The sequence below is a fragment of the Armigeres subalbatus genome, chromosome 2, assembly GCF_024139115.2.
Source record: "Armigeres subalbatus isolate Guangzhou_Male chromosome 2, GZ_Asu_2, whole genome shotgun sequence".
Lineage (NCBI taxonomy): Eukaryota > Metazoa > Arthropoda > Insecta > Diptera > Culicidae > Armigeres > Armigeres subalbatus.
The window spans coordinates 315994497-316020851 of record NC_085140.1 but is presented as its reverse complement, the minus strand read 5'-3'; the positions used below and the strand labels follow the sequence as shown (position 1 = coordinate 316020851).

Here is a 26355-nt window from a genome sequence, read left to right as displayed (position 1 = left end):
AAAATTTAATTTTATTTTATTGTCTTGAAATTATTTAATACTGTTTTGTAAAAGCCTTATTGTAAAATTCCTGAAATTTCTGAGAATATCGTTTAAACATTCATTTATGAATTCCTTTGAAAAATACTCCAGAAATTAGTTCGGAAATAAATCAAGAAATTTATTTGATAATTTCTCCAAAGAGTTTCCGAAGTATTCCTTTGGAGATTTCTTACAAAATTTCTCCGAAAATTCCTTAAGAATTTTCATTACGGATTTCTTCAGAAAATCCTTTACGCATTTCTTTCGGAAATGGCTTAAGGAATGCTTTCGGATTTTGTTCCACGAATTCCTACATTCTCCTTCGGAGACTCCTTGAGAAATTCCTTTGGAAGCTTTTTTTAGCAATTCCTGCGATTTTGTCTCCCTCCTCCTCGAATTTTTTGCCAAAAAATAATATTTTAAGGGGGCAACAAAATAAAATTCGGACAATTTTGAGGATTTTCAAAACATTCTTTAACAAATCTGAGGAGTTTTTGTTTTTTTTTTTTTTCATTTTAATATATTTTTTTTTATTATCCCCCCTTAACCTTTCGGAGACCAGTACGATAGCAACTTATGTAGGTACGGAGGCGGTTATGTTGACATCGATCACGTAAATTGGATACCCTTGTGGCCTGAGATAAACAATTCTTCAGGGAAGTTCGAGGGTGTTTTGGGAGATCGTGATGTGGTCTTTATGCATGCCATTTATAGTTTTCTTCATACTTCTCACATTAAAATATAATAGTTTTTTCCCTCTCTTCAAAGTTTTTTGATTAGTCTCTGTTTTCTGTTCTGTAGAGCAACATAGCTCTTGCCACCCAGAAGATGCTCCCAGTCAGTCGAACCATTCCTCGAGCACGTCGAGACGCCACATCGTCCCTTACACCAAAGGCCCGGATGAGAAGCTGAAATTCCCTGACCCCAAATCATTAGCCCCGATTTTTTTTACTCAATTTTATTTTACACGATTTTTTTTAAGTTGCACGATTTTTTTTAAAGGTAAGCGATTTTAAAAACGCATATTATAATATTATTTTGTGCCTTATCAGATTGTAAAAAAAAGCGAGGTACAAAGTATAGAATACGTTCATGCCATATATTCATGGTTATCTAAGAAATCTCTGAGGTGCGTTCGAGACAATCGGATCGTTTGCCGTTGTTATCCCTGCGCAGTGTGATTTTTCCACATGTTTTTTTCTAAAAAGGGTCATTTTACACCGGTTTTTTCACCAGTAGTGCAACCCGGGACTGGGAAGCAACGTACCCTTGCTGAGTCCTCCGGTGCGACTGTTCCGAGACGGTTTCAGCCTTACAGCAAGGCCCGGCTGAAATCATTCTACAGCTGAATTCCATTGGAAACATCATCATCAGCATCAAAGCAGATCCCGAGTAGAGGAAAATAGCTCAATAATATCAAATGTTGATAAGATAGCAAAATGAGATATGGACATGATTGATATAAGAGATAAAAATCAGGCGACAATATCAATATTTTGCACTAAAATATCATGAGGATATCAAGATATGTTATTTGTAATAAGTGATCGATATCAAGTGCCATTAGTTTGTTCTTATCCATAGCATATCTTGATATTTAAATGATATTTCGGGGCAAAATTTTGATATTGTGGCCTGTTCTTTTATCTCCTATATCAATCAAGTCCATATCATGTTTTGTTATTCTGTTCATAGCTTCTGCCCGGGATGCCATACCATCGCCCTTTGTCTGCTGTCTACCTATACAAGAGGCACAACGGTACACTAGCATTGAAGATCGCCTATCGCCTGTCGGCTACCTAGCATCTCATCGACCTGTTCGTTCGCAGAGTGAGGTAAAATTTCAATCTATAAGCAATTTATTTTTTGGCCATTATTTTTTTATTTCTCACTATTTTTCTCTCTAATTATAAGATACAACGTATTCCCTTATAAATATCATTTCATTAGCGTTTTTTTATGTAGGTATTTATATTTTTTAGAACTGTAAGTTATAAAAGATCTAGTTTCCATTACTTTCATAAAATAAGATTAATCTCCCTAAAAGATCACTGAAATCTACATAACTTGTTTTGACCCTTCCTTCGGAAGAAGGTATTTTATGAGACGTTTTGCGGTGGCCCGTTTATTTACTTTCAATGTTTTGTTTTGGTATGATTCTGCGTGAAAATTCCATTAGGTCCAAACACAAAATATTGTTTGCAACGTTTTACTTTTCATTCATGTTTTCTTCAACATTTTATCAAAGACTAATTAAGACGTTCATGTCCCATACAACAGTCCGATTTTTTTGCGCTCATGAAGTACTGGAACAAAAAGTTGCATAACCATTTCTGAAATTACCTTGCTTTGTAGTAAAAACTGAGCAACTAATACTACCTCATTGTTGCTAAGGCTACTTGTTGATGGTTGTTTGGTAAATCATAACATTAACGCAACATTCAAAAAGAAAACAGAATTCATTCTAAAACTAATTTGTATCTTTCAGGGCTGATGACCAGGAAACTAAAGAGATATTCATAATATCAATGTAAAATCAGACGCACTTCATAGCACTTTGCATTTTGTGTTATTCATATAAGAATTCCCACCGTAAAGTTTTGTGGAATCAGTCAAATTTTCGTCCAAAACTGCCAGCGACGACTCCTCGAATTTAATAATTCGTTCTGATTGACGCACACATCTGGGAGCCCAGAGAGAACACGCTTATGGTACTTAATCCCTGTAATTTTTCCTGATTCTAGTTCCACATAAATGAGTTTTATGTCTAATACAGACCACCACCGAAGACCAATGAATTTTACGTAGAGGGCATGAAAAGGGAATGCAATTATTACCATAAATTATTCTAGTAAGCTTAAAATGTATAAAACATTGAATTGTAAACTGACTTGTCTACAGCTGTAATGGTTATTTTTTCTTTGCTTCGAATGATTTGATAGCTTGAAAACGAAAGACCGCGCTTTGTCTATAGGTCTAATAGACATCCAACTTTCTTTTTCATGCACCACTTAATAATCTATAACATTTTTCCAGTAACGAAATTGGAATCATAATTTTGAGAGAAAACATACTTGTGTTTTCCAATCAGCACTTTGAGATATTCTGAACATTATTTTTACTTCTAATTAATTTGCCTTTTTAAGTTAAAACATAATAGGTATTATGTTAACGATATTAAGTATAATGCAGAATACAATCTATAACTCCCTGAATAGGTTGTTTGCTCCTAAAGAAGCTTTTATATACAGTGTCTCATTCTCATAGCTTGCATATTCCTGCTTCTTCGGGCGACTCCAATTTGTTCATGTATGATTTTCTAGAAAAAAAATCAGAATTCGATTAGGTATTCCTGATTTTTCGCTCATATTTACGTTTCAAAACAATCTTGAAGGCATCATTACAAACATTGACTCGTAACCATAGGCTACTGCAATAGAAGGTGGATAAAAATGTAGGTGATCAAAATAAAAAATCTTAACTTCAAACTTGGGTACCGAGGGACCAAATGCAGTACTAGAAGTGGTCCCTCGAACGAGCTCCACAGTTCCGTCTTAATTAGTCTTTGATTTTATGCTCAGAATGCAATGGTATAAATAATCTAACGACACATTTTAAGAATCATTTGAAAAACTTTTGTTCTAAAGCCCCGGTAACCGAAAAGTAAAACATGTCGAATTGATGATGGGACCCATCGGAATGTTCAGCGCGACATTACCAAACAAGCGGGCTCCCACTAATTCGGTACCAACATTTCAAAAGGGCGAAACTGCTTTTGTAAACAAAGGCTTCTCACGTACCTGGTAGGCTAATTTGTGCCCTTCCACGCAATCTAGCGCATTATAATGAAAGAAGAGGAATCGCTGCTTCCATCGTTGTTGTTGAATTGCGTAAATGGGCTAAAATTAGCCTACCAAGACGTTAAAAACTCTTGTTTACAAACCAGTTTCGCCCTTATAAAATGTTGGTGCTGAATTGTCAAAGTAGATAAACACGAGAAAACCAGCTGATTCGATCTGTCTCATAAAATGCCTTAGTGTCTATAATTTCACTTTGTATGCGTTACGCAGGTGTGTTACGTATTGATCTATCAAGAAATCTCGTGAATTATTAAATAAAATGTATGGTATTTTAAACAAATACACTTTGACATTGAAAATATAATTATAACAAATAATATGACATGGAATTATGCCTATTTTTCTGATTTGTTTCAAAGAAACAAATGATTTTAATTTAGGAACATATAGAAGCATGTACAAAAAAATCTTCTCAGAAAAGCAAAAAACGTAAAAATTGAAAGGGATTTCACAAATTTCTTCAGTGGAAGCTAGATAGCAAATGTGAGCATGTTTTGAGACACTAATAGATCACTTGTATGCATGTATGTGTGCGTATGTGTGCAAATTCTGAAATTTACTACCATAAAAATCTCGCTCATTTTTAAGGTATTGAACAAGTTTAGTTTTACCAAATTAGGCATCCATAAGGCGGAATATATGTTATTATTGAACGCTATTGAGTTTCGCTTAGATCAATGACTGATTTAGTTAGTTCTGGATTAATTAATATCGAGGTCTCTGAAAATTACGAGTACAATATATTAAACCACCGTTACGATAGTTACTAACCATGTCACAATAGTTATTCAATCCGACGCCTTATAGATAGGCAGCATGAAGCACAGTATGTTATCATTCGTTAAGTTGTCACTCAACCCATGACATCCGCCTTTGGGTAGGCAATTATTTTGTCAGCTTCACGGTAAATCACCGTGGGAAGCTGAGTAGTTTTATCTCGGTTTAAATACTGGAGGCTGGAAAAAATCCTGATAACTAAAGCCCCAAACGCAATACAACGGAACGGCGACGGAAACGGAAAATTTGAAAGTTAGCCCATATATTTTCTGTCAAATTTGCCGTTCCGTTGTATTGCGTTTGGGGCTTAAGGAAGGGTCAAAATCTCACTGTAGATGGATTAATCTGGGTTTTAAGCGTTATTTTCATCCAGTACTATTTCCCCCTATTTTTTTTACAAAGTTGCGGTGGATGATCCACACGTTTTATGGAAGGAAGCGATAACGGCGAGGACTCATAATTTGTGATTTCAGATGACGATGAGATAGATTCCCCATCATATGAAAAACTTATAGGTCCCCTTTTTGTGTTGCCGGAGGCCAAAAACAAAGACAAGACGTCTGAATTAGCAAACCCATCTTCAGGTATCTGTACCTCAGTATCTCCAGTACTAATGAATACTAGTGCAATTGTTGATACCAATGCTAACCAAGAACACGTGTTTCTTCCTGGCTCCTCTCCCCCGATTGAAGTACACCCGATTCTTTTTTACACGGGGGTTGCGTTCCGTGTAAAAAAAGTTTTCAGTTCGAAATTTGAAAATCCGTGTAAAAAAAGTTTTATGATTTCTCGACGAATCATGCGGAATGGAGCAACTTTGCAAAAAATTTGTACATACCACCGAATGCGACGGTGCGACACAGAGATCTCACGGCCATTTGCTCAGCTATGCCGGAGCCGCGGTTGATCCTAGGAGATTTCAACTCACACGGTACAGCATGGGGGGAACTTACCGATGACAACCGCGCTTCCTTGATTTATGACATGAGTGACAACTTCAATATGACATATTTGAATAACGGAGAAGCAACACGTGTAGCACCCTCAGGACTCGAAAGTAGAATTGACCTCTCAATCTGTTTGATTTCACTAACATTGGATTGTACGTGGAAAGTAATTCAGGATCCCCATGGTAGTGATCACTTGCCTATCGAAATCTCAATTACCAATGGATCGCGTAAGAACCATCAGATCGATAATGCATTTGACCTTACAAAGCACATTGACTGGGGCAAATATGATGATCGATGGTGAACAATTGGTCGACGTACTTCCTCCGTTGGAAGAATAGGGACACGGCAGGTATTTCCGTCCATCGTCGTAGGGGCTAAAACCAACGAAAGCAACGTTCATTTGCTAGAACTCCACTATAGCAGAACGTTTCTGTTGAGCTTACGATTTAGTAAGGAAGAGTTTGGCAAAAAAAATGTCTCTTTTATTGGTTTTTGGGACTATGACGAAAAGACGGAAATACCTGCCTTAACCCTACCTATTTCTCGCCGGTTTGATCCACAACAGCGCGCCTCATTCAAAGCGTCGACATATACCGAGTTTCAAAGCGCGTCATCGTCCCCCTTTCCCCTCTGGTGGGATGAAGAGTGCACTAGAGTTTATCGAGAAAAATCCAACGCGTTCAAGGATTATCCAGTTTTTTACGCTAGCCATAAATTAACAAGGGATGAATCGAATTTGACATATGCTGTGAACTTTATTTAAAATAATATCTTGGTAGCCATGAAGTAGAGTTATAATCTTTCCCGTTACCAACGAAGATTTTCAGATTGTTTATTTTTAAATAACAAGGAAACTCACACATCAGTATTTTCTTTATTACTAACCATTCTTCCATTTTAGGCATTTCAAGGGATGAATTAAAAGTGCTTTAGAGTCACGCAGAATGCTGCCAATATCGGTTTTGAGACGTTCATTGGTATCAAAATTGAGCCTTTTGAGCGACATTGAACGATGCCGCACCTGTAATTTTTGGATCGTCCTTGGTTCTACGAACAATTCGAGACTCCGTGTTGTGCCTCTCGGGGCTAAAGTTCGCACAGCTGTTCCTTAGTTATTCAGTGTTTATCTTTCGTGAAATTTTACAGTTAGTTACGTCTCTAATTGCGTAAGAGTTTTTTTCCTCGAATTTCCAACCCTGGGGAGGGTCAAACTTAAAATTTTTCGAAAACTTTCTGACCACGAGCCTGAATCAAATGCACTTTGAATACGCGCTATCTGATCCATTCATTTCAAAATTGCTCGTATTTTTCGAGTGAAGTAGGATGAACATCCCGGTTATTCTCTCGTGAATCGACTAGAGTATACGAATTTGACATAAGAACATTCGACTTTGATCAATGAAATATTAATTCGTCTCGTCTCTCTACTCGTGAAATAAGCCCATGAGAGAAAAAAGATTTATCTCATTACGCTCTTCCTCTCACGAGAAGTTCTGTAATTAGTGGATGTTGTATTTTATCCTTAATTAAGGAGAGAAAACAGGCGGCTTTAAGGCAATTATTCAGGTACACACCTTATATTTAAGATGACATACATTATTGATCTCATTTGCCGCAAAACCATAGATTCAACAAACCATAGCAAGTATTATAATACCACACTGTTTAGAACTTATTCTTGAAATAATGCATGAAACCTTGTTAACCATTAATCCAATGGCGCGCCCCAGCTACCGTGCTCACAGACACCTAAAAGAAGTGCAAATAAATGATATGTTTTAATACAGATGGAACATTAAACCAAGTTAAAAAACTTAAAGGTGCAGCCCAATCGGGTTGTACGCAAAGGTGACGTTGAACTACGTAGCTGTACATAATGTACAGGTTTTCAACTTTTCTGTTCGATGAGCAAGAGTTTTTCAAGCCCGGGGTAAATCTGTTTTCGTTGTTTATCCTGTACTCCTGAGATTGAGTGCATTATGTATCCTGGTGATGTACATTGGGTTCTGTTTTACACGATTTACATTTTCTCAATTTTGCACTCTTCCTAAATGTTTAATGCATATTAAACATCATGTGATTTTTCTTTGATTCATGCTAGATTTTTTGAAACATTTTGCAAAGATGTAGAGAGAACATTGCTTGTAGCGACCAAACGATAGAATCGCGTCGCGGCGATGAAATCGCTTAGGCCTGGGGGAGCCTTACTTACTTGATACTTGATGGGCTACAGCTCTTCGATGAACCTACGCCGAATGGAGTATGCTTCTCCACTGGACTCGATCCTGGGCCAATCGCTTCCAGTCGCCCTGAACATTGAGCGCCCTCAGGTCCTCTTCAACTGCAAAAAGCCATCGTGTACGAGACCTTCCACGAAGCCTGCGGCCTCTTCCGGGTTCTTTACTAAATATTATCTTCGCTTGACGTTCTTCCGGCATACGAACAACGTGACCAGCCCACCGTAGTCTGCCGTGTTGTATAAGCTTAATAATATCCAGCCCTTTATACACCTGGTACAATTCGTGATTCATGCGACGCCGCCAGATACCGTTCTCCTGTTTACCGCCGAGTATTGTCCGCAGCACCTTATGCTCAAACACTCCGAGAGCTCTCCGATCAGCCTCCTTTAACGTCCATGTCTCATGGCCGTATAAAGCCACCGGAAGAATCAGAGTAGTATACAGCGCGAGTTTTGTTTTCATTTGCAGACTACGGGGGGAGCCTTATTGATATTAATTATTATTCCTTCACGTGAGTTGCATCGGACTTTGCGTTTCTACGGCAGACACCTAGGAATCAGCAAAAACGAGCCGAAGGAAGTTCTCTAGAATGCATCCACTGCAGTAGCGAAGAAGATTCCGGACCCATCTACTGGCATTAATAGACGTAAGCGAGAAAATGCCCAACCTTTCGAAAGAAAACGCGCGTGCAAGTTATCAGAAATGAACTGCACCTACTAAAAGCCCTGTAAATTGCAATGATTTGACGTCTAAGCTGGCTTGACGTTTCCAGTTAGCCTTGTGAACAAAGCCACAGAATCTGGAGATGGCGAGATCGATTCTTAATCCGAAACATTCTCGACACCCTGGGCATAGTGTATTTGCCACGCAAGATACATACTAATTAATAACTAAAGAAATGCTAATAGATTACTAAGAAAAGCAAGCCAAGTTCCAGTTGGAATGTAGTGCTTAGGAAGAAGAAGCTTGCGATGCACTTATGAGGTTGACTGATTCACCGAAATCGATTGCTAAACTGTTATAGCAAGTAAATAATCATACATAAATATTGTCACTGTCACCGACACACTGGAGTCGGTTTTCACGCGGAGGATATGGGCCGCGTAAATGCAAACAACGTAAAAAACGCGTAAATCCCAAAATATGTCTGAATGATCCACGGAAGTCCCGAAATTTGAGTGAAAAAAATCGGATGAAAAGCGATTCGTGTAAAAAACCGCGTAAAAATGACTTCGACGTGATCGAATGGTCCAAGAAAATTGAAAAACCATCGAGAAACGGCTGAGATATTAACGTTCAAAGTCTATCATATTTTCGTGACGTTTTTCGATTTTTTGCAATCGTAAAGTTTACCCCAATATAGAAAAGACAGACGTAGTTCTACGTCAAAAGCATGCTCGAGTTCCAGGTAAAATTATGACAGTTTAATGTTGTAAACAAAAAAATCTTGTATGAATCACCGATTGCTGAGATCCGTCTATAAATATTATAGTGGACACAGCATGTGTCAAAAGGGGTGATTCAAAGTATTATGGCATCAAACCGTAAAAAGCTGGATAGAAAGCGCGGTGCGCGGGATAATTACGACCGATATACAGTAATATCCCGATTTTGTCACCCCCCTGGTGAATTTTGGGGTGATAAAACAGGGTATGTGACAAAATTGGAAAAAAAATCCTATTTTTTAATTCTTTCTACAAAAATGAATCATTTTATGCCTTGGAAAGGCAAAATGCGTGAACGGTACCCGTTATTTCTTGTCGAAATTGCTTACAGAATATTTCCCAGGTACTCAGAAATCGTTCGTAATAAACTACAGACGGTGAAAGTTATTTCATGAAAATGTTGTTTGTGGTATTATTTACGAAAATAAAAAGAATTGCAAATTTTTTTTGGGGTGACAAAATCGGGTCGAAAACGTGATGAAATCGGGACGTGATAAAATCGGGTTGAAAACGTGATAAAATCGGGGGTAGACAAAATCGAGGAGTGACAAAATCGGGTCGACACTGTATTTCTCTTGAACGCAAATTCAAGAGCCTTGTGAATGCTAAGAAACGCGGTTACTGGCGCCCTTTTCGTTAATGGGCTATCGCGGGAAACGTCGATGTCAACTCTTTAGACTGTCGGGAGGAGAATGCGAAACGCGTCGTCGGTTGACGAAGATAGGGAAAGTTCTCCTCGATGGAACTTCGCTTTCGCCAAAAAAAGTGTGTCCACATTCCGTTCCAGGTCAAATAATCGTGCGTGACGTGACGCTGGCCTCGGTCGAACTGAAATGGACAACCCTTTTTTGATGGTTGAGTTCTCGCTTCCTCTCCTTTCTTGTAATAATTCTGCCCCAGGAATGGATGGAATTTAGTTCAACCTGCTTAAAAACCTCCCAGACGTCGCGAAGAGGCGCTTGTTGAACTTATATAATCGACTCCTGGAGAACAACATTGTTCCAGATGAATAGAGACAGGTGAGAGTGATTGCCATAAAAAAAGCCGGAGAAATCCGTGTCCGATTATAACTCGTACCGTCCAATCGCGATGTTGTCGTGTATACGGAAACTGTTAGAGAAGATGATCCTCAATCGGCTCCACAGATGGGTTGAATCAAATGGCTTTCTATCAGATACTCAATTTGGATTCCGCAGAGGCAAGGGAACGAACGACTGTCTTACGTTGCTTACTACAGAAATACAACTGGCCTATTCTCAAAAAGAACAAATGGGTTCAGTTTTCTTGGACATTAAGGGGGCTTTTGACTCAGTTTGCGTTGACGTCCTTTCAGACAATCACCACGAGTGTGGGCTTTCACCAATATTAAACAATTATTTGTATAACTTGTTGTCTGAGAAACATATGAGCTTTTCTCATGGAAACTCAACAACTTCTAGAATTAGTTACATGGGTCTCCCCCAGGGCTCATGTTTAAGCCCCCTTCTTTATATTTTTTACGTCAGAGGCATCGATGAATGTCTCATGGAAAATTGCTCGTTAAGACAGCTTGCGGATGACGCCGTTGTCTCCTACACAGGAACAGGGGCGGGCGATCTGCAAGGACCATTGCAAGATACTTTAGACAATTTATAAATGTTTTCACTGTAACACTCTGTAATCTAAGCTACTTTCAAGAAATGTCTTAAGGTTTCAAGAAATCCTTTTGTCCTTTAAGAGATATCTCCGGGCATAATATTCAAATTATTCAAGAAATTCTAAGCAGATTTTTAATGGTGTCAAGCGGATATCACTATCTTTCTAACTATCAGGAATCCATAGGAATTTCGGGTGGCTAGAGACCACACAAGTAACTTTAAAGCGTCCAAAAACCTTACAGGATTATCAAATCTCGTAAAGATTTTCAGAAATCTTCATGGATCTCACAGAGTATTTATGCCATTATTTATGGCACTCCGGATTTTTTTGACTTTCATGAATTTATATGAATTTCTAAGAGATTTTCGTTAACTTTTTTTTTCTTGCCATAATCATGGGTAGGACAATGCTTCGAGTGTCCCACCCAAGTATTTTCATGCGTAGGACATGTCCTACGATCTCTCCTATTTTGCATGAATAACTATCTGGCATATAATTTCGTCAAATTATTCCACCAAACAAATTGGAGAGCATGCCTTTTAATCTTCCATTCTAATTACCACCCACCGGAATGGCACTCATGCGTCAAGTAAGGTACACCGGGGCAAGTTGAAATGCGGGGTAAGTTGAAACGGAAGCTGTAATTTGGATCGGAAATGACCCAATGCCCTGATTATTTTTTACAACAAACTACTCTCCTGAACGCACCTTCCGACTGCCATTCCCGGAAGATTGCAGCTACAAAAACGCAATCCCTGCCTGTATTTATTTTTCGCCTTTGGGAAAATTTTAACCAACTTTTTGACGTGCCAATAAAACAGGTCTTAAAATGATGTTTGGAAGAGTGCTTACCTCAAATTTTCACGGTAGGTAATCATTCAATGTTGAACAATCATAATGATTATAAAAATCGATGGGAAATCCGTTTTAATTTTGTATCTCGGTCGTTTGACATTGCTCCGCAATTTAAGCCCATCAGGGCAAATAGAAATACGTGGTGCAGGGCAAGTTGAATCAACGATTCAAAACGTTTCCTCGCAATTATTTTTTTCTAAAATTCAGATACTTGATAGTAAGCTTTTAGGGCACTGAAATGGAAAGTAGTCTTTGAAATTAAAATAACAAAAATCAAAAACAAGTCGCCACCCACCAAACGCAGAGTTTCTGCCGCCATTGTTCTACGGGTAGAGCATAGTTGCACCAGAAGTAACTGTGCTTTAATTGATAATTGCGAATCATTACATAAAATAAGCGGACTACAAACCAAAGGGATCGCTTTTCAAGGTGCGTATTGAACTATTTACAATGGTAGTTTGTTTGAAAAGTCTGCTTCAATTTAAATATTTAGTTTAAAAATAGCTTTACGGATCCTTTGATTCAAAATCCGTGCGCAGTGGACGGATTTCGATTTAGGAAGTAGTTGAATTTTTTCCATAATTTTCTCATGGTTTTCGTTGTTTTTATGTGTAAAAAGTAGAAGCCTTCATGTTCCTTGTCAATGACAAACGTTTCATTTGCATTCGATTTCTATAGTCTAGTCTAGAGTACGTATTTCGATGTCCCACGGTATATATTGATATGAGACAATTGAATGGATCATATTTAAGTTTATTTTTTGAATAAAAGAATATCAATATCTGGAATGTGACTTTTATGCGAGTAAATATCAAGATGAAGCAACACAATTTGGGATTTGGTTTTTAAATTTTTAAAACAAAGCCTACTATGTTATCAGTTTTTCTTAAACAGGAGACAATTTTAAGCTAGTTTCTAGAAAGAAAATCAAAATCATAAAAAATTACATGGGACTCTTATGCGAATTTAGTCACCTTTACAACCTCGTGCATCTTGAGTCTCACTGAGTACATATATTGTGAATTTAGTACGGAAAAAATAGCTTATCTCTGTAAGTAGCGCAGTGTTTCAACTTGCCCCGGTACGCGGGGCAAGTTGAAACGATGCACATAAAAAAGTAATTTAAATATATAAAATATTTATAAAAATTTTGGTGAGGTTGCTTATTTTTATGTATAATCTTTGGCCCGAACTAGCAAACACCGCAAACGGATTCAAAATTTATTAAAAAGCGATTTTTTATAGCATTTCAAAATTCAACTTTGAAAAACCGTTTCAACTTGCCCGGTGTACCTTACAACAGAGCGGTGTGCTACATTTTAATTTGTGCTCCCTTCGACACATCCTCGAAAAATCCACATTGCAATCGAACCAGACACCACTGTAGACTGAACGCGTGTCAACCAGCTGTGACTGGACACGTGCCGCGGCTGGCTGTCGAACGGAGCTGCACTGTCACATAAATGTCAACTTTATGTTCTTTTGAGCAGGAGAACAGCATGCAGCAGTAGTGGAGGCATCGTAGAAGACAATTCTGATTCGCGTGAAGTTGCTGATTGACCCGTTATTAAAATTTTGGAAAAGCACCCACAGATTTTTGTTGTTTTCGGAAAAGTCATTAAAATGTCACGTGCCGGTATATTATGGCTGGATTCACAAGATTTTTTTTTAATTCGCTCCAGTGTAGTTGCTTATTTTGATGTTTAAAAACTTTCAGTCCAATGCAAAAAATAGCGTTAGCTGGGAGAAGTTGGGTATGGAAGGAAATGCAGAATAGAACCGTACGTGTACCGCTTTGAATAATTTCCAATCATGACTCATATTTTTAAGCACTGGCGATGAGGTGTCCTTAAATCAATCTTTCAGGAATTTTCATGATGAGCAGGTTTGGGGTCAGCATTGTAAATGAATTCAGGATCCTTTGGAATGAACTACGCGAATTAAGCTCAAATGGTCTTATCTCCCAGGTCTTATCAAAGCGAAATGGTAACTTTCGTCATCAGTAAACAATAAGGGTGAAGCCAGAGTAAACGCGACGAGCGATGCGACGCGACGCGACTCACGTAAAAGAATAACAATCATTATCAACAGGCTGTCAAATTGCACTGTCGCATCGCACGTCGCGTTTACTCTGGCGGGCACCTAATGCTTTCCAGTAATTTGCGAAGTAATTGTCTTTGCAGCACGTGTACCCCACAATCGCATATTTGTCCCATATAAAATCTAGCTAGGATGGAACTGATATGCGATCATAGACAGTATACTCAATGCAATGTAAGACATTTTGTACATTAAAAAGTAAGAGTTATCATTCGCTATAATTCTTCGTGGCTTGCAAATTTATCATAGCACTAATGAATTCGAAAGCTTAATGAATGTGGTTGGCTACATCGGTGTTTTATTTTCAATTAATTAAAACCATATTAAATATATTCTAAGACATCAGCAAAACGGATCCCACAAAGGTAAGGGCAGCACCAATCAGCTGTGCGTTCTTGCCTGCCAAGGTGGCACTATCGGTAGCATTTCCAGCGTCCGCTGGGGGCGCTGCATCCTGACGGCGACGAACAAAGCGAACATGGCTGCGCAGTCCGAATTTTTCGAACAGTCCGCCATCCGTTTCCTGGGGCAGCTCTCCATCGCTAACGGCACCGGTGTACATAATTACGGCAATGTCCCCAACGGAATCCGTTCCGGCCGGTTGCAGGGCGAAAGTTTGTACCGTCTGCTTTCCTTGGCCGACCACGTTCAGATCGGTGATTTGATTGATGTTGCTGTTGATCGGGATAGGAGGAAAAAAATTCCGTTAGCATTCCATGGTTTATCCGGGTTTAGTAAAAACAAGATACGTTGGTAGAAAACAACTCACCTCGCTTCAGCGCCTAGGCAACGGGTCAAGGTGATGAACATCTTTCCATTGAGCTGGTAGGCAATGCAGAGGTCCTCGCTCGCCTTGCTTTGGAACTGGATGCTTGGAACGCTGATCGGATCTTCGGCTTCATGGAGAGGGCTTGCAGAAATCAGCTGAACGGTCGCTGCCACGATCAAGGCCAGACAGGTGAGCTTGCAGAAGAGGTTAAGTTTTTCCATCTTGACAGCTTGAGAAGTGACACTAGAATGAGGAAAATTCTCCGAAGATGGGAGACAACGGCTCCTGCGATCGGGGTTTCAAAAAAAAAAATAAATTCAGTTCAGTGGGTGGAAGACGCGCTGCTGCGCGTCAGGACATTGCTGCGATGCTCATCGATGCAAGATGAATCAAAAATAGGTTGATAAATTTTGCTGAGATCCCGGTCAAAACTAGAACATTATTGACCAACCGAATTACCAATAATGCCTCGATGATTTAACATTCAAAGTAAGATTTAGGGTCGATTTCTTCACCTCTGCTTAGGGCTTAAACCAGGTTTAAGCGTATGGGTAGGTACCACTTAAGAGTTAAGCGGAGGTGAAGAAATCGGCCCTAAATCTTACTTTAAATGTTAAATCATCGGGGCATTATTGGTAATTCGGTTGGTCAATAATGTTCTAGTTTTGACCGGGATCTCAGCAAAATGTTGAACTTTTACCGAGATTCGCACAGCCGTGCACCAGCAAACATGTTTTTTGCCGAGATTTCTGTCAAATAGCTGAAAATCAGCAAATATTTTGCCGAAAATGAGCTAACAAACGTCATTTTTGAAGAAATTTCAGTTTTTACTTTAGTGGCGCATGGCCTTATGGATTTTTGCCGAGCTGCAGAAATGAAAACTAAGTTTGCCGAATACAAACTACAATGGGTAGCTTCAGTCTACAGACATTCTATCCACATATGCGTAATTTTTATATTCGTATTGTATAAAAATTATGTAGAAGCTTCTCAAGCTTCGGCTTTTAACGCATAGGCATTAAAAAAGTGCTTCTTCAGTATCAAACTTTAACTATTATTTATTCGAACTAAGGCCTAAATGGCGCGGCATATGCAATACACACAACTTGTCATAAGACGAGTTTATACCATCCCATTGAATTCCACCACTTAATTGTATCTTGACAGATACGTATTTCGACCTCAACAGTAAGGCCGTCTTCAGTGTCTCGTACTTGACTCGACTAGTCGAGTGAGTGAAGACATTCCACTAAAAAGCTCAAAATAATTTTCTTATCAATACACACAAGTTATGTTTGTTATTATCAGTCTGCAAATCGTCAACCACGCTACAGAGTGTTCGCAAAATACCTTCCCTTGATAGTTCGCGTATCGCTATCGAGAACAATTTTCACTGGGATATTGCCAAACACTCTGGCTACCCACCCGACTTATTTGCAGTCATCAGATTTTCGCGGTAGGAACATTGCACCCTCCCCAACAGCTAATGCCATTCTTATTTTTCTTCCACTTTTCACCAGAAATGCTTGTTATTTATGCAGTCTAAGGTAGGCTTCTGTAGTACATAAAAGTCATCTCTAACGCAGCTCGATCCATGGCTGCACGTTGCTAACCACACAGTCTACGGAGAGTCCGCAAATCGTCTTCCATCTGATCGATCCGCCTTGCATGCTATGCACCTCGCTTTCTAATGCCCGGCGAATCCTTATCGAGAACCATTTGTACCGCGTGAGTGTCCAACATTGTAGGAACGTGCCCGGCCCACCACAATCGTTCGAGTTTCGCAGTGTGAACGATGGATGTATTCATCAACAACTGATGCAGATCGTGGTTCATTCGCCTCCTCCATGTATCGTCTTTCATCTGCAACCCACCTTTCGAAAATTCCAAGTGCACGCTGAGTTCTCCACGAGTATCGTCCAAGTCTCGTGCCCCTAGAAGACTATTGATCTATAATGAGCGTTTTTTAGATTGTTTGGCGCACGGCGGTGAATGCTAATATGTGGGAGCGTGTAGCGGACTCCACAGTACGTATAGTCCGCACCAATGATGTGTTTTCGAATTTCCCCGCTGCTATCGTTTTCGGCGGTCGCCAGAGAACCCAAGTAATACAATGCTTCAACTAACTCGATGTCATCACCACCGATACAAACTCATTTACTTCGTCTTTGACGTTTTGATGAGTAATCCGATCCGTCTAACTCCCCTGTTCAATCTGATGTAGGCTTACTCCATCTTCTCAAAGATACGTGAAAATCGTACCACTCACGCTAACTTTCATCTACTCATAGACCGAGTAATATTGTATTATCTGTGGTATTGCCGCAGTCGCACGGTGCCCCCAGACGCGAATATTATCGCACTTTCATGAACCTTCTCACGAAAAGAAAGCTTAAGGCACCAGAAAAAGGATACGGGGTGTTTTAAAATATTTCATCGGTGAAATTTCGAATACGCCCAATTTTAAAATTGCATGGTTTTTCCCATATACATACAGCGATTCCACGGGAAAAGAATAGAGTTGAAAAAAAAGTAGTCAATTTTGCTCAAAATCGCTTGGTATACCAAGCGATTTTGAGCAAATTGAACAAAACTAAAACAACAAAAGAACATATATGTTCTTCATCGAAAATAATTAGACCCGTATTTTTTTATTTTTTTATTAGGGTGACCATGTTCGATATAGGGTTACCAGAAAAATCGCTATTTTTCGAAATTTTTTATTTTTAAAAAATCATAACTTTTGAACCACTGGATCGATTTGCAATATTTTTTATGGATAGAAAGCTTATTACTTCTAGTTCTTACTAAAAATTTTGGTTTGGTGTATTGGTGTACTCAAATTTGCTAAAATGGTCAAAATATTCGTTTTTTAAGATTTTTTAAATGTTGGACCACAACGACTATGTATTTTTTTTTTTTTTTATGAAAATTCATATATATTTTTACATAACATATCAAAAAATTAGAAATGTTCATCAAGCCGTTTTTGAGTTACATTTTTTTGAAAATTTCAAGTTTTCTGCCCATACACACATGGAATGAACGTTCAGCGATTCCACGGAAAAAGAATAGAGTTGAAAAAAAAAGTTGTCCAATTTTGCACAAAATCGCTTGGTAAGTTCTTCGTCGAAAATAATTATAATTACTCAACCAAGGTTTACGCTTTAACTGGAACCACAATGGTCCGTTAGCGTCCTAATTCAGCATGAGTGCTCATAAGGGTTGCAGAGGCACTCATGCCGAATTTGAGTGGTAGTGTAAACCACGACTGAGTAAACTTAACTATTTTGAATTATTCCACAAAAGGGTCATTTTGAGTGAACCGAACTGAAACTAGAATATATTTTTTTAGCGTGTAGAATTTTTTTTATATTTAGTGAAGTTAAAAACTCATTTTTGAAGTCCAAAAAACACAATTTATCCGACCAATGAAATCTACGTTGAAATTCTTTGTGTAATGACTACAAGCAATGGTTTTCTCTGATTACCTTCAATTAAAACTCAGCATTTAATTTGATTATTTTTATTTTTCATAATTCATCAAAAAAAATATTACATAGCAAAATTCTTACAATTTAACACACTTTTCTTCATCTGAAAACGAAAACCGTTTCACGATAATGTAATTTTCATTTTGTGGCTTAAAGTAATGAAACGATTGTGTCCCAGAGATTTAGGTTCTTTATTTTCTTTTCCATTGCATTGTAATCTTTTTCCGAGAAAAACTCGTAATATATTTTGGAATCTACTTTAGAAACAGCCCAAGAGTAAAGTTCGTATGCAGTTGTAATATGATGGCCTTGTAAACTTGCTTTTGAAGCGTTTCGCTTTAGAACACCTTCTAAAGCGTCACAAGGCCCTTTTCCATGGCAAGTGGCAAAAAAGTTCCACTCTGCTTTAAGACCGAAGTCTTTGTACATGTGGCACAAATTGAAAGCAGTCATCTTATTTTTGTATTGACTGCCTGATCCATCAGAAAAAAATGGATATTTTTCAGGTAAGGTAGCTTTTTTTTAATGAAATTCACACAATTTGTTATACACAGCCGAACGGCAACATGGTTATGTTTAGTAAATTCTGCGATTGCTATGAAGCTTGTAAACTTTAAATTTGGTGCTTCATCCTTATAATATATGGCAAACGGATGGATTGTGCATTGAGCGTTTGCCCAATGAAAACCTTGTATAGCGTCCTGAATAACAAAAGAGTAATTTCCAGAGAAGTCAGCAATTATAATGCAATCAGTAGCTTCCAAAATAATTTTAAGTTGTTTCAAGTAGTTTTCTTGTTGTTCTGCAATAACATTATGCGGAGATAATTCGCTTATTTTTTCTAAAAATGTTTCCACAAACTCTTCTGCATCCATTCGCATTGAATTTAAATGACAACGATCTGTTCGCTTCCATTGTTTAAATTCTAAGGAATCGACATTTTCAAGAAAATTCATCAGGTCATTCTCCAGTGTCTGCGTACCCGGGCAATGATAACAGGTTTTCAACCAACATTTCTCTGTAGGATTTTCACAAAGTATTTTAAAAAACAAGTCATGATACGTTTATAAATGGTTATGAATAAGTGTCTTGTCCTTAAGGGTTTTAAACATTAATTTAACATTCTGATGATAAATGCATACGCAGACAGTACAATTTTTTTACAATTTTTGGGCGGCTGCTTGAAAACATTGAAAATCCAATTTTAAAAGTAAAATATTGCTCTTTGAAAATTGAATAAATTTCACGAAGGTTACATAAAAGTAACCTGCGCTGTATTTGCACTTTTTCTCCTGCCATATTTTCAATAACGAAATCCCTTTCCTCTGCTTATCTCGTCACTATTATAAAAGTCCCTAACTACAGTTAGAGTATCATCGCTCAAAGACAACATATTTACTCTGGTCTCCGGTGTGCTCATAAAACCTTTTTCAATCTGTAATTTCTTTGCACGTTGAGCAGTTCGTTGCGAAACACCGAATTCTTGCATCATTTTGTATGCAGTCCAGGATTTGGGAAGGGAAGTTAGAATCCTATATCGATCATTCCGTCAGATATTTCATCAAATTTCGCCTTCATTTGTTGAAGAATTTCCTGACCGTCTCCGGGTTTCTGGGCACCAGCGCTACCAATTGATTCAGCACTCGTTGATTCCAAAGAAAACAAAGATTCTGAAAACAAGATGGAAAAATAACTATTAGTTAGGCGCATGTTTCTTCATATAATGTAATACATATTGTATTCGATTATTCTATTTTGTTGCATGATAGGCAACTGATCTACAAATTGATCTACTAGGTCGGATTAGGTAAGATTATACGGAACTGATGTTTTTCAATTTTCTGAATAATCGAGTACAACTAGTATAACGTAGCAAATCATGATGTCTGAATGAACAAAAGAAGAGATTATTCTACTTACCAACACTAGGAACAGCGTCAATTTCCGATGATCCAGCGGTATTGGGATCGATTATTTCGAAACCACCATTAAAGATGTTTGCTGGTGCGGTGAAATTGTTCACTCTAGATGGTCCCGCCACGGCGAAATTATTGGTGACTGATGGTCCGGCAACGGCGAGATCATCAAGTTTCGATGGTTCAGAAACGGTGAGTTCTTGATTTTCACATTCTATATTAACTGCACTTGGAGCTGCTGGCTCGTTTCCTTTCTTGATAATGCGATAAAGTCGGCAATAGCAGGTATTACAAATGTAGGAACAGCTTTTATCCAATTTTATTCTCCTTTCCGCTGCATAATCATACAGTTTAGGAGTAAGTTTCCTGTAACAATTTCTCCAAACATGGCAATTTGAGCATTCGTGCTTCATTGTATTAAACGTTTCTTCAGTAAGGCAACTGGACAATTTCACTGATTTTCTTGACTGACATATACTTTATCTTATAGACCACTTTAAATAGTCCCTTTGGGTATCATTTAGGTAGAGTGAACAAGGAAAAGGAGACAGATGAATCATAATCAAAAAAGAAAATACAATGAATTACCTGCATCAAAAATATTGAAAACATATAAACAAAGCAGGTAACCTATTGTATGGATCGCTGAAAACCAACCTTTTTGAAAAACGACATATTGCTTTGCCGATTTTGGAGAATGAAGTCATCAATAACAACACCAGACTATTCCGATTGAATTATTTTCAACTATTGCGATTCGTAAATTCTTCTAATAAACGAGACCAAACAAACACTCTTGAATAACATTTTCATACTTTTGATTTAATTTGAGCTATTTGAAATAGTGGAGAATAACGTTCATTCCATTGTATGGGCAGAAAACTTGAAATTTTCAAAAAATGTGACTCAAAAACGGCTCGATGAACATTTCTAATTTTTGATATGTTATGTAAAAATATTTGAATTTTCATAAAAAATATAAAATACATAGTCGTTGTGGTCCAACATTTAAAAATCTTAAAAACGAATATTTTGACCATTTTAACAAATTTGAGTACACCAATATACCAAACCAAAAATTTTAGTAAGAACTAGAAGTAATAAGCTTTCTATCCATAAAAAATATTGCAAATCGATCCAGTGGTTCAAAAGTTATGATTTTTTAAAATAAAAATTTCGAAAATAGCGATTTTTCTGGAAACCCTATATCGAACATGGTCACCCTAATAAAAAATAAAAAAATACGGGTCTAATTATTTTCGATGAAGAACATACCAAGCGATTTTGAGCAAAATTGGACAACTTTTTTTTCAACTCTATTCTTTTCCCGTGGAATCGCTGCATACATGTTAGGTTCAAAATATAAATAGTAATTAGTAATTATATCAAGTATTTTGAAATGCCAGTAGAATAGAGGTAATAAACTATAGAGGACGTTTGTCGCTGTCGTCACTGGCGAAACATCTTTTGCTGGCGAGGATAGGGCACTAAATGTCAACAAAGGAAAAATCAGTACGTTTTGACAGATAGGTACCCAAGTAACCATGAAGCTATATATGCTTGAAAAAAACACAGCCCGAAAAGTTGATTTAAAGTGGAAAAGGGCAATTATAAGACCGAATTAATGGTTCATTACTTTGGCATGTTGAAATAAAGCACCAGTAATGCATCGCTGCATTCGTATTGCTGATTTAGAGTATCGTTGTCTGACAGTTGATAAATAAATGCAACAACACATCGTTAAAACAGATCTAATGCTATTAGCATTTAGCATGCCGATTTGTGATTGATATATGTGCAATATTGTAATGCTTGGTGTTACTTGGGTACCCAACATGTTTGGGGACGATAACAAAGGGAACCGCAGCGACAATCGTCCTCTATAGTTTATTACCTCTATTGCCAGTAGCAATGGGAAATCTTCCCTATAAATGAATGTTAATCGACATTGAGTATTGTGTCCAGCCCACGTAGGTCTGTCATACATTAAGCTTGGTCGAACTATGAATCTGATGGAACAACAGCGCGTAAGTTTTTTCTCTTAACTGCACAGTTTACTCTCTTACTTGTTAAATTGTATGATTACAATAAAATCAATTCACTGGTTACAAAAATCTAGCAAAAGGCTCAATATCCTTTTCTGGTGCCTTAAGCTTTCTTTTCGTGAGAAAACCACGGAGGTTCATGAAAGTGCGATAATATTCGCGTCTGGGGGCACCGTGAGTCGCCTCCCAAGCAACCAAAAGTTAAGACTTTACTTAAAATTGTTCCTAGCCGAACCAATTGGTTCACATTGAGTTCTAAGCACCTTAAGGTAACTTCAAAGTTCACTTTTGCGCTCCCACCATACAAAAAATTACTTAAAATACGAGCTGATTAAGCCAAAACAGCCCCTCTTATCCGAACTTTTGGTTGCTTGGGCTTGCCCAACCGTGTTATTTTATTCAGAAATCCATGTTCGTGCCTTAGCAGCCATAGCTGGATTTGATCGATTGTATCATATCAAAGACTAATTAGCCTTAAATGCAGTGAGTCGCAAAAAATATGAAGAGAACTAAGTAAAAAGTAAGCAAAAATGAAAAGGGAATAAGAATGAAAAATGTAAGGAAGAAGGAAGAACCCATTTATTATTTTATTTATTCAGACTTAATTCAGACCGAAGTGCGGTATGTAAAAATCTTCTCCATTCAGCTCGGTCCACGGCTAAACGTCGCCAACCACGCAGTCTACGGAGGGTCGCGGGCAGCAGGGACTATGTCCAAGTGCTTGACGATCCCTCCCCAGGCCATCTGCGAGTTGTGGGGCTTGCCTAGGATGTTGTGGGGTTTGACAGTGGGCCCTGTTAAATTCCGTTAAAAGCTGTATCCGCAAGTAGGCCACACCAAAGCGACCGTGTGCCGCTCAAAGCGCACAAGCCCAAGTCAGGTGGTGTTAGGTGGGACACAAAACATACCTGACACGACGGCCCTCCGACAAGACAGGAGGTTTGTGCAGGCCCAATAAGCCGCCAGGAAAACCAATAATTACGAGCAACATAAGAGATAATACGACTCGATATAAACGACAAAGACCTAGGCGACGAATAAAGGATCACGACTGGAAGCTTGGAACATGGAACTGCAAGTCGCTAGGTTTCGCAAGGAAGAACCCAACAAACATTGAAACCTGATAGAACGCTTATTCTAAAAAAAAGGCTTATGCAGATAAAAACTAGCTTAAATTGAGTATTGGAATGGGAAATGGAAGAAGGAAAATAAGAATAAAGGAGAAGAAAAAAGAAAAAAAAAGGACGAAGGGAGAAAAAAGAAGAAAAAAGGAAGAGAGATGAAGGATAAAAAAAAGATTGACGGAGAAAAGAAAAAATAAAGAAGGATGAAGGGAAAAGGAAGAAAGGAGAAGGGAGAAGGAAGAAAGAAGAATAAAGAAGAAAAGAGAAGAAGGAAAAAGTAAGGAAGAAAAAAGTAAGAGCAAGGAGAAAGAAGGAAAATAAAAAATAATGTTTCTAGGGAATTTCTTCTACTTCTCGGAGGTTCTTTCTACAATAATTTCAATTAAATTCTTATTCAAAACCCTTTTGTTACCGACAGGGTACCCGGGTGCCTTTTCCGTTTTCAAGTGAATTTTTTTAGGGTTCTATACATCGCAGGAAATTGAAACTCCGTGACATCTTCAAACTTGGCAAAATTAAGGTTTGGGAGGTACGAAAATGAAAATCCAGTAAAGGGGGGCTTGGGAAAAGGGCATCTTAATATTTTTACCCCGTAACGTACCGACAGGGTACCCGGGTACCCACGTTTTGGTATGACCATAACTTCGTCAGTTTTCAACCGATTTGGACGATTCCGTTTGCTATGGATTAAGAAATTCATTCTCTATCCGATCCATGTCACATAGGACCGATCCGGATTACCTGGTTACCGGAGTTCCGGATTTGCTAGACCATGTCTCAAAAATGGAGAAGTTGATCTTACAGAATCCAAATGATGATTTCTTGTATCCTGAGTTACCAGTTTCGCAGAAAATTCGAGGATTATGACTTCCCAACGTATTAGGACCACGTGATCATATGGACTCGGAACGGACATCCCGGAATAGGTTCCCGTGGGCCCTATAGTGGCCGCAAATTCATTCCTGGTAATATGGGTATCAAAATTCTTGAAATTGTTTCGGGAACATGTTATTCATATAGTTGAAACCATGGGATGGATATGAACCGGAACGGTCATTCTGGAACAGGTTCCCGGAGGGCCCGTAGTGGCCAAAAACTAATTTAGAATAAACCGTAGCAATATGGGTATCAAAATTCTTGGAATTGTTCTGGAAACATATTTTTCATGTAGTTAAGACCATAGGATGGATATCAACTGGAATGGTCATTCTGGAACAGGTTCCGGAGGGCCTACAGTGACCATAAATTCATTTGGGAGAATCAATGGCAATATGGGTATCAAAATTCTTGGAATTGTTTCGGAAACATGTTTTTCATGTAGTTGAGAGCATAGGATGGATATGAACCGGAACGGTCATTCTGGAACAGGTTCGGAGGCCTGAAGGGCCAACAACTCATTTAAAATAAACCCTGGCAATATAGGTATCAAAACTCTTGGAATTGTTTCGGAAATATGTTATCCATTAAGTTGAAACTATAGGATGGATATCAACCAGAACAGTCATCCTAGAACAAGTTCCCGAAAGGCCTTTAGTGGCCACAAACTCATTTAGAGGACACCCTGGTATCAAAATTCTTGGAACATTTTCGGAAACATGTTTTTCCAAGAAGATGGGACCTATGTTGGGTCATCAGGCTGAATGGCTGTTATACCGAATGGTTATTGGGTCGAATGAGAAGTGCAGAGCAGCTAGTAAGGATGGTATCGGAGCTGAGCTCATCAAGATGGGCCCGGAAAAGCTGGCCACTTGCCTGCACAAACTGATAGTCAGAATCTGGGAAACCGAACAGCTACCGGAGGAGTGGAAGGAAGGAGTTATACGCTCCATCTACAAGAAAGGTGACAAGGTGGAGTGTGAGAACTTTCGAGCGATCACCATCCTTAATGCCACCTACAAAGTGATCATCTTCCAACGTCTGTCACCATTAGTGAATAAGTTCGTGGGAAGTTATCAAGCTGCCTTCGTTGACGGCCTTAACAGACCAGATCTTCACTGTACGGCAAATCCTTCAAAAGTGCCGTGAATACCATTGGGACCTGGACCGCACCATCTGTTCATTGATTTGAAGGCGGCATACGGCAGTATAAATCGCGTAGAGCTATGGAAAATTATGAATCAGAACAGCTTCCCTGGGAAGCTTACCAGACTGATCAAAGCAACGGTGGATGGTGTGCAAAACTGTGTGAAGATTTCGGGCGAACACTCCAGTTCGTTCGAATCGCGCCGGGGACTAAGACAAGGTGATGGACTTTCGTGCCTGTTGTTCAACATTGCGCTAGAAGGTGTCATGTGGAGAGCCGGGTGTAACAGCCGGGGTACGATTTTCAACAGATCCAGTCAATTTATTTGTTTCGTCGGTCGAACATTTGCAAAGGTGGCAGAGCTGTACACCTGCCTGAAAGCAACAAACGTTGGACTGGTGGTGAATGCGTCGAAGACAAAGTACATGCTTGTGGGCGGAACCGAGCGTGACAGGGCCCGCCTGGGAAGCAGTGTTACGATAGATGGGATACCTTTAAAATGGTCGAGGAATTTGTCTACCTTGGATCCTTGCTAACGGCTGATAACAACGTTAGTCGTGAAATACGAAGGCGCATCATCTCTAGAAGTCGTGTCTACTACGGGCTCCGGAAGAAACTACGGTCGAAAAAGATTCGCCACCGCACCAAATGTGTCATGTACAAGACCCTGATAAGACCGGTTGTCCTCTACGGACATGAAACATGGACAATGCTCGAGGAGGACTTGCAAGCACTCGGAGTATTCGAGAGACGGGTGCTTAGGACCATCTTTGGCGGTGTGCAAGAAGACGGTGTGCGGCGGCGAAGAATGAACCATGAGCTCGCCCAACTCTACGGCGAACCCAGTATCCAGAAGGTAGCTAAAGCCGGAAGGGTACGATGGGTAGGACATGTTGCAAGAATGCCGGACAGCAACCTTGCAAAGATGGTGTTCGCTTCCGATCCGGCTGGTACGAGACGGCGTGGAGCGCGACGAGCGAGATGGGCAGACCAGGTGCAAAACGACTTGGCGAGCGTGGGGCTTATCCGAGGATGGAGAGATGTGGCCTCGAGCTGCGTATTGTGGCGTCAAATTGTTGATTCAGTGTTATCTGT

At 38.9% G+C, this 26355-nt stretch overlaps 2 protein-coding genes across 4 annotated transcripts in view; both read right to left on the bottom strand.

The window, feature by feature from the left end:
• LOC134212637 (netrin receptor unc-5-like) overlaps window positions 1–26355 on the bottom strand; it is a 909680-nt gene that overhangs the window by 825489 nt on the left and 57836 nt on the right. The window lies entirely within an intron of this gene.
• LOC134209878 (uncharacterized) lies at window positions 14166–14954 on the bottom strand (the record flags this gene model as incomplete). The annotated part of the gene is made up of 2 exons (XM_062685899.1): window positions 14166–14563; window positions 14659–14954. Coding segments are annotated over 2 exons (636 nt in total), but the record flags the coding sequence as incomplete, so codon positions are not given.